General features: G+C 61.9%; 1 protein-coding gene across 1 annotated transcript; it reads right to left on the minus strand.

The window, feature by feature from the left end:
• Nucleotides 1-193: 193 nt before the first annotated feature.
• On the minus strand, nt 194-7,577 carry LOC149272758 (vacuolar protein sorting-associated protein 28 homolog). The gene is made up of 9 exons (XM_089506778.1): nt 7,541-7,577; nt 6,471-6,499; nt 6,006-6,043; nt 4,781-4,870; nt 4,600-4,705; nt 1,254-1,355; nt 871-924; nt 634-725; nt 194-311 (listed from the first exon to the last, which is right to left on the minus strand). Exons 1-9 carry the CDS (start codon nt 7,575-7,577, stop codon nt 194-196), a joined length of 666 nt encoding a protein of 221 aa, XP_089362904.1.
• Nucleotides 7,578-9,886: the final 2,309 nt, after the last annotated feature.

Consider the following 9,886-nt stretch of genomic DNA (forward strand, 5'->3'; position numbering starts at 1 on the left):
TGGAACTCAGCCCATCTTTTTCTATACATACAGGTCCCGCTCCTGCCACTAGTGTCATTTCTTTAGGACGTTTGCAGTGATCAGAGGGAGTGAATTCGCACAAAAACAGGTCAAAGGGACAGAGGAAATCAGACTTCTCAATGGGGGGGGCTCCAGCGGATCACCTCCGGGGCCCCAGTGGATCCTGGGCCCGTTACGAATGCAGGAATCTGTTGAAGGCGTTGTACGCAGATTCGAGATCAAAGAGCATCTGTCGGACCTGTGAATCATCCAACTCATCAGAGGCGGACATACTGCTGAGCTTCTGTAACCTGTGGGAAGACCACAGCAGCAGATACAGCTATCAGCGACCAGAGAGGATTCAGTGAACCTACACAGCCCTCCCCCCAGCCCTCGTGTGCAGCCCCTCTCCGTGGGCAGCCCCCCTCCACACACACAGCCTCCACGGGCAGCCCCCCCCCCCGCACAAAGCCTCCGCGGGCAGCCCCCCCCCCCCGCACAGAGCCTCTGTCAGCGACCTAAACCATGATGGGGGCTCCTGCACGCAGCACAACGTGGAGGGACTGAGGGGATGAAGGAGCAAACCTGCGTAAAATCTGAGGAATAACCTGCAATGAGACTCCGCAAACTCACCAATGGCTGACTTTCTCTCGCCCCTCAAAGTCAGGGGGCAGATGACTCATCCGGTTCATCGTCTCCATCAGCTCTCGCAAGTCGGGCTGAATCTGCAGACACCAAGAGATTAAAACTAACGAGGAGAAGAGACAGCGGGCAGAGCGAGAGCCAAAGAAACAGAGAAGGGACAGTGCAGGAGACAGGCCAGACACTGGGGAGGAAAAAGCAGTAAGAGGGCAGCAGGCTCTGTGATACCTCGTCCATGGCGCGAATCTCCAGACGCAGCTTGTCCATCACAGTGATAAAGAGCTGCAAGGAGAACATCATGACATCAGAGTTACATCAGAGGCTTTCCACACGTTATTTCAGAGTCATTATCAGAAACAGTCCGGGTCGCTTTATATCCCACGCTAAACAATCAGGGCTTCCGACGTACGAGACGCGGGGGCCATGCTTCTAACAATCCCCAGGATCCATCTACTGGGATCGCGTGTAACGCCCCCGGCACACAAGGACAGCCCGAGTGATTTCATCACAGCCCCGCTTCTTATAGTAACAGGAAGTTTACTCCCCCCTTGTATGAAACAGAGCAATGGTTCCCCCCAAATAAATGTTAGTACCCCCAGAGCGTTACTCACAGACACGATATCGGCGATGCAGCGATTGAGATTTCCCTTGTCATCCTTAATGGTGATTGGTCGATCCTCTTTAATCCTCTCCATAGCAAGAGGACAATCCAGCTGAAAGGTATCACAGCGGGTTTAAAACCAATGGATGGTATACGGGCGGCCATGTGACGGGGGCGACAATCGCAAAGGCGCGGGGGGGGGTTGTGACAATCGCAGCGGCACGGGGGGTAGGGACAATCGCGGCACCGGGGGGGGCGACGATCGCAGCGGCACGGGGGGGGCGACAATCGCAGCGGCACGGGGGGGGGGGCGACAATCGCAGCGGCACGGGGGGGGGCGACAATCGCAGCGGCACGGGGGGGGGCGACAATCGCAGCGGCACGGGGGGGGCGACAATCGCAGCGGCACGGGGGGGGCGACAATCGCAGCGGCACGGGGGGGGCGACAATCGCAGCGGCACGGGGGGGGCGACAATCGCAGCGGCACGGGGGGGGCGACAATCGCAGCGGCACGGGGGGGGGCGACAATCGCAGCGGCACGGGGGGGGCGACAATCGCAGCGGCACGGGGGGGGCGACAATCGCAGCGGCACGGGGGGGGCGACAATCGCAGCGGCACGGGGGGGGGCGACAATCGCAGCGGCACGGGGGGGGCGACAATCGCAGCGGCACGGGGGGGGCGACAATCGCAGCGGCACGGGGGGGGGGGCGACAATCGCAGCGGCACGGGGGGGGCGACAATCGCAGCGGCACGGGGGGGCGACAATCGCAGCGGCACGGGGGGGGGGCGACAATCGCAGCGGCACGGGGGGGGCGACAATCGCAGCGGCACGGGGGGGGGCGACAATCGCAGCGGCACGGGGGGGGCGACAATCGCGGCGGCACGGGGGGGGGCCACAATCGCGGCGGCACGGGGGGGGCGACAATCGCGGCGGCACGGGGGGGGCGACAATCGCGGCGGGACGGGGGGGGGCGACAATCGCGGCGGCACGGGGGGGGGCGACAATCGCGCCGGCACGGGGGGGGGCGACAATCGCGGCGGCACGGGGGGGGCGACAATCGCGGCGGCACGGGGGGCGACAATCGCGGCGGCACGGGGGGCGACAATCGCGGCGGCACGGGGGGCGACAATCGCGGCGGCACGGGGGGCGACAATCGCGGCGGCACGGGGGGCGACAATCGCGGCGGCACGGGGGCGACAATCGCGGCGGCACGGGGGGGCGACAATCGCGGCGGCACGGGGGGGGCGACAATCGCGGCGGCACGGGGGGGGGGGGCGACAATCGCGGCGGCACGGGGGGGGCGACAATCGCGGCGGCACGGAGGGGGGCGACAATCGCGGCGGCACGGGGGGGGGGCGACAATCGCGGCGGCACGGGGGGGGCGACAATCGCGGTGGCACGGGGGGGGGACAATCGCGGCGGCACGGGGGGGGCGACAATCGCGGCGGCACGGGGGGGGGCGACAATCGCGGCGGCACGGGGGGGGGGCGACAATCGCGGCGGCACGGGGGGGGCGACAATCGCGGCGGCACGGGGGGGGGGGGCGACAATCGCGGCGGCACGGGGGGGGGCGACAATCGCGGCGGCACGGGGGGGGCGACAATCGCGGCGGCACGGGGGGGGGCGACAATCACGGCGGCACGGGGGGGGGGCGACAATCGCGGCGGCACGGGGGGGGGGGGCGACAATCGCGGCGGCACGGGGGGGCGACAATCGCGGCGGCACGGGGGGGGCGACAATCGCGGCGGCACGGGGGGGGGGCGACAATCGCGGCGGCACGGGGGGGCGACAATCGCGGCGGCACGGGGGGGCGACAATCGCGGCGGCACGGGGGGGGGCGACAATCGCGGCGGCACGGGGGGGGGCGACAATCGCGGCGGCACGGGGGGGGCGACAATCGCGGCGGCACGGGGGGGGGCGACAATCGCGGCGGCACGGGGGGGGCGACAATCGCGGCGGCACGGGGCGACAATCGCGGCGGCACGGGGGGGGGGGCGACAATCGCGGCGGCACGGGGGGGCGACAATCGCGGCGGCACGGGGGGGGCGACAATCGCGGCGGCACGGGGGGCAATCGCGGCGGCACGGGGGGGCAATCGCGGCGGCACGGGGGGGCAATCGCGGCGGCACGGGGGGGCAATCGCGGCGGCACGGGGGGACAATCGCAGCGGCACGGGGGGGCAATCGCAGCGGCACGGGGGGGCAATCGCAGCGGCACGGGGGGGCAATCGCAGCGGCACGGGGGGGCAATCGCAGCGGCACGGGGGGGCAATCGCAGCGGCACGGGGGGGGCAATCGCAGCGGCACGGGGGGGGCAATCGCAGCGGCACGGGGGGGCAATCGCAGCGGCACGGGGGGGCAATCGCAGCGGCACGGGGGGGCAATCGCAGCGGCACGGGGGGGGCAATCGCAGCGGCACGGGGGGGGCAATCGCAGCGGCACGGGGGGGGCAATCGCAGCGGCACGGGGGGGGCAATCGCAGCGGCACGGGGGGGGCAATCGCAGCGGCACGGGGGGGGCAATCGCAGCGGCACGGGGGGGGCAATCGCAGCGGCACGGGGGGGGCAATCGCAGCGGCACGGGGGGGCAATCGCAGCGGCACGGGGGGGCAATCGCAGCGGCACGGGGGGGCAATCGCAGCGGCACGGGGGGGCAATCGCAGCGGCACGGGGGGGCAATCGCAGCGGCACGGGGGGGCAATCGCAGCGGCACGGGGGGGGCAATCGCAGCGGCACGGGGGGGCAATCGCAGCGGCACGGGGGGGCAATCGCAGCGGCACAGGGGGGGCAATCGCAGCGGCACGGGGGGGGCAATCGCAGCGGCACGGGGGGGGCAATCGCAGCGGCACGGGGGGGGCAATCGCAGCGGCACGGGGGGGGCAATCGCAGCGGCACGGGGGGGCAATCGCAGCGGCACGGGGGGGCAATCGCAGCGGCACGGGGGGGCAATCGCAGCGGCACGGGGGGGCAATCGCAGCGGCACGGGGGGGCAATCGCAGCGGCACGGGGGGGCAATCGCAGCGGCACGGGGGGGCAATCGCAGCGGCACGGGGGGGGGCAATCGCAGCGGCACGGGGGGGCAATCGCAGCGGCACGGGGGGGCAATCGCAGCGGCACGGGGGGGCAATCGCAGCGGCACGGGGGGGCAATCGCAGCGGCACGGGGGGGGCAATCGCAGCGGCACGGGGGGGCAATCGCAGCGGCACGGGGGGGCAATCGCAGCGGCACGGGGGGGCAATCGCAGCGGCACGGGGGGGCAATCGCAGCGGCACGGGGGGGCAATCGCAGCGGCACGGGGAGGTTGTGACAATCGCAACGGCACCGGGGGGGGGGGGGCAATAAAATCTGGTGACTCACCCTATACTTTCTGCAGAAATCATCGATACACCCCACCTCCGACCCTTGGACCTGTTTGAAAGCCGCCTTGTACTGGACCAGCAGACGGGAGCAGGCAGCCGTGTACCTGAGTGAGACACCAACATGACTGACATGCGCGAGCGCGAGCGCACACTACATTAACCCTAACAGCAACACTCACTCGCTGGGGGAGACACAGTCCTTGATATACGCTTTCTCCAGAGCTTGCAACGTCTTGACTACTGCAAACAGCTCGGCCATGTTGTCGTATCTAGAACACGTTAAATGGCAACAGAGAGACGGCGTTAGAGGAGAGTCTTACAAGTAGATTCCCACCCCCCAATCCTAACCCAAACCTCACCGCCACCGACCCAAACCTCACCGCCACCGACCCTAACCCAAACCTCACCGACCCTACCCCAAACCTCACCGGCACCGACCCTACCCCAAACCTCACCGGCACCGACCCTAACCCAAACCTCACCGGCACCCACCCTAACCCAAACCTCACCGGCACCCACCCTAACCCAAACCTCACCGGCACCCACCCTAACCCAAACCTCACCGCCACCGACCCTAACCCAAACCTCACCGCCACCGACCCTACCCTCACCGCCACTGACCCTAACCCAAACCTCACCGGCACCGACCTAACCTAAACCTCACCGGCACCAACCCTAACCTCACCACCACCGACCCCAACCCAAACCTCACCGGCACCGACCCTAACCCAAACCTCACCGGCACCGACCCTAACCCAAACCTCACCGCCACCCACCCTAACCCAAACCTCGCCACCGACCCTAACCCAAACCTCGCCACCGACCCTAACCTCACCGCCACCGACCCTAACCTCACCGCCACCGACCCTACCCTCACCGCCACCGACCCTAACCCAAACCTCACCGGCACCGACCCTAACCCAAACCTCACCGCCACCGACCCTAACCTCACCGCCACGGACCCTAACCTCACCGCCACGGACCCTACCCTCACCGCCACCGACCCTAACCCAAACCTCACCACCACCGACCCCAACCCAAACCTCACCGGCACCGACCCTAACCCAAACCTCACCGGCACCGACCCTAACCCAAACCTCACCGCCACCGACCCTAACCCAAACCTCACCGGCACCGACCCTAACCCAAACCTCACCGCCACCGACCCTAACCCAAACCTCGCCACCGACCCTAACCCAAACCTCGCCACCGACCCTAACCTCACCGCCACCGACCCTAACCCAAACCTCACCGCCACCGACCCTAACCCAAACCTCACCTCCATACCACCGACTCCTACCCTAACACAAACTTCACTGCTGTACCACCGGCACCGACCCTAACCCAATGAAATGTAAAATGTGATATTGAGTATCCTGTAACGCGAGCCGCTCCCAGGCTTACTTCTCTCTTTCACGGGCATTCTTGTACAGCTTGACCTCCTGTAACAGACACGGAGACGGCGTTATCAGGATGAGGGGCCCCACTATTCCACCCACCCATCCGCCTGCGTCAAGCGTTTTTTATTGGGTTTTTATTAAATCCAGCCGACGGGACCAGGAAGAGTCCAGAGACCATTAGACCGGTACTGACCGGCTCTGACCCAGACCCCCAGCCTCGGTATTCGGTGGGCCATACGCGTTCACTGACCGGCTCTGACTCAGACCCCCAGCCTCGGGATTCGGTGGGTTATACGAGCTCACTGACCGGCTCTGACCCAGACCCCCAGCCTCGGGATTCGGTGGGTTATACGAGCTCACTGACCGGCTCTGACCCAGAACCCCCAGCCTCGGGATTCGGTGGGTTATACGAGCTCACTGACCGGCTCTGACCCAGAACCCCCAGCGCAGGCACCATATTGTTTCTCACCTCGTAAAGTTCCGGCTTATTTCCCGGGGCTAAAGAACAGAACAAACAAAAAATCAGAAGTTTGTTTCATGTGTATCACGAGCACATACAGCAGAGGAAACCTAGAACCCCGCATCGCACATATCGCAGCGAAAATCTAGAACCCCGCCTAGCACACACCGCAGAGGAACTCTAGAACCCCACATCGCACAGGAAACCTAGAACCCTGCATCGCACAGGAAACCTAGAACCCTGCATCGCACACACCGCACAGGAAACCTAGAACCCTGCATTGCACACACCGCACAGGAAACCTAGAACCCTGCATTGCACACACCGCAGAGGAACTCTAGAACCCCACATCGCAGAGGAAACCTAGAACCCTGTATCGCACACACCGCAGAGGAAACCAAGAATTCTGCGCATTGCACACACCGCACAGGAAACCTATAGCTCTTGAGTAGCTGAAGGATCTTATATACACCACATCCGTCCGTCCGTCCGTCCATCCATCCATCCATGGTATAGCAGAACACATCGGAGTAATAAAGGGAATCGCTCACAGTATTTTTATCTCTCCAGTTATTAGAGGTGTATTAGGTATGTTTTATACAGACCGCGGGGCCTTGGGCACGCAGTCTTGGGGTATGTTTTATACAGACCGTGGGGCCTTGGGCACACAGTCTTGGGGTATGTTTTATACAGACCGCGGGGCCTTGGGCACGCAGTCTTGGGGTATGTTTTATACAGACAGCAGGGCCTTGGGCACGCAGTCTGGGGTATGTTTTATACAGACCGCGGGGCCCAAGCACGCAGTCTGGGGTATGTTTTATACAGACCGCGGGGCCCTAGCGCACAGTCTGGGGTATGTTTTATACAGACCGCGGGGCCTTGGGCACGCAGTCTGGGGTATGTTTTATACAGACCGCGGGGCCCTAGCACGCAGTCTGGGGTATGTTTTATATAGACCGCGGGGCCCTAGCGCGCAGTCTGGGGTATGTTTTATACAGACCGCGGGGCCCTAGCACGCAGTCTGGGGTACGTCCCGGTATTTCCATGCTGGCACCCGCTCAATAATGTTTGTAACTCACCCACGATGCCGGCGGGCGCAGGAATTCCGTGGAACATTCCGTCGGGATTTTGGAAAAACCTAGAACCAAAAAAGCAACAAGAAGAGAGCTTAGTGGGGGCGATGTTACGGCAGCGATGGCAGCAGGGGGCACAGAGGGGACCAGCTGTGGTGGGGTTAGACCTGGGGCGATAACACCACCAGGAGGAGCCCCCGGCGCGCCATAAGGCCGGCAGGAGGAGCCCCCGGCGCGCCATAAGGCCGCCAGGAGGAGCCCCCGGCGCGCCATAACGCCGCCAGGAGGAGCCCCCGGCGCGCCATAACGCCGCCAGGAGGAGCCCCCGGCGCGCCATAACGCCGCCAGGAGGAGCTCCCAGCGCGCCATAACGCCGCCAGGAGGAGCCCCCGGCACATATCCCTCATGCTTCCATTCTAGTTACCCCCCTTTACCCCCAGATATGTTTCTTCTCTCCCCTATTAAGCTATTTGCTATCAGCTGCCCTTTACCCCTTGGATTTTTATTCTTTTGCCCAGGGGGCTACAGTTCGTCTTACCCAAGGTGGGGTAAATCACCTCCACTGGCTATCGCTTCCTGTTGATCACAGTTCGTTGCTCAGTTCCTTTTCTCAACACACACTTCCTGATCGCGATGTAATGACTTCAAAAAACGTCACCATGACGTCATCGCCGTGGCTCAAAGAGTCCTAAACAGCAGATACGCTGAGATATAGAGAAACAAATCATCACCGACCTCCAGAAAGATGGCCGAGCGACACTTCCGGGACATCGCGAGAGCTGTGCTTACAACTCTGAGAAATGATTTGGCACCGATGTCACGTGACAGGAGTGAAGGCTTTTTTTTTCTCCTGCGTCCGGAATACTTGTTACCGCTTGCTATGATTGGTCTCTTTGTCCATTGACTGCTATGATTGGCCGCCAAGCCCCGGCTCGTGATTGGCTGCTTCGTTTCCCGCGGTTGTTTTGACAGCTGGAATCTGCATCTGGACGGAAACGTGAAATTCTATTAATAATACAAAAAAACGGAGCGAGAGCCGGGGAACGGCGGTAGGCGCGGCGGAGCCTGCGGTCAGTGCGGGGTATAGGACGGGAACAGCTGGGGCTTTCCAGGACTGGAGGGGGGGATGTATAATAATAATAATAATGATAATAGTAATAATACTAATCGCTAACATCACCCGTTAATATCAGACCCCCGCTGGTATCTGGCGGATTATCGCCCTTTAGTAATATCCGACCCCGCCGGTATCTAGTGGATTATCACCCTTTAGTAATATCTGACCCCCCTGGGATCTGGCGGATTAAAACCCTTTAGTAATATCTGACCCCGCTGGTATCGGCGGATTATCACCCTTTAGTAATATCTGACCCCGCTGGTATCTGGCGGATTATCACCCTTTAATAATATCTGACCCCGCCGGTATCTGGCGGATTATCACCCGTTAATAATATCTGACCCCGCTGGTATCTGGCGGATTATCACCCGTTAATAATATCTGACCCTGGCGGATTATCACCCTTTAATAATATCTGACCCCGCCGGTATCTGGCGGATTATCACCCTTTAAAAATATCTGACCCTGCCGGTATCTGGCTGATTATCACCCGTTAATAATATCTGACCCTGGCGGATTATCACCCTTTAATAATATCTGACCCCGCCGGTATCTGGCGGATTTTCGCCCTTTAATAATATCTGACCCCGCTGGTATCTGGCGGATTATCGCCCCTTTAGTAATATCTGACCCTACCGCTATCTGGCAGATAATCACCCTTTAATAATATCTGACCCTTTAATAATATCTGACCCAGCCGCTATCTGGCGGATTATCACCCTTTAATAATATCTGACCCCACCGGTATCTGGCGGATTATCACCCGTTATTAATATTTGACCCTGCCGGTATCTGCTGTATTATCACCCGTTAATAATATCTGACCCAGCCACTATCTGGCGGATTATCACCCTTTAATAATATCTGACCCCGCCGCTATCTGGCGGATTATCACCCTTTAATAATATCTGACCCCGCCGCTATCTGGCGGATTATCACCCTTTAATAATATCTGACCCCGCCGGTATCTGGCGGATTATCACCCGTTAATAATATCTAACCCCGCCGCTATCTGGCGGGTTATCACCCGTTAATAATATCTGACCCTGCCGGTATCTGCTGTATTATTACCCGTTAATAATATCTGACCCAGCCGCTATCTGGCGGATTATCACCCTTTAATAATATCTGACCCCGCCGCTATCTGGCGGATTATCACCCTTTAATAATATCTGACCCCGCCGCTATCTGGCGGATTATCGCTCTTTAATATCTGACCCTCATCCTTGTCTGTA

The sequence above is a fragment of the Sceloporus occidentalis genome, unplaced genomic scaffold, assembly GCF_023333645.1.
Source record: "Sceloporus occidentalis isolate IW3139 unplaced genomic scaffold, rSceOcc1.0.p SCAF_421, whole genome shotgun sequence".
NCBI lineage: Eukaryota > Metazoa > Chordata > Lepidosauria > Squamata > Phrynosomatidae > Sceloporus > Sceloporus occidentalis.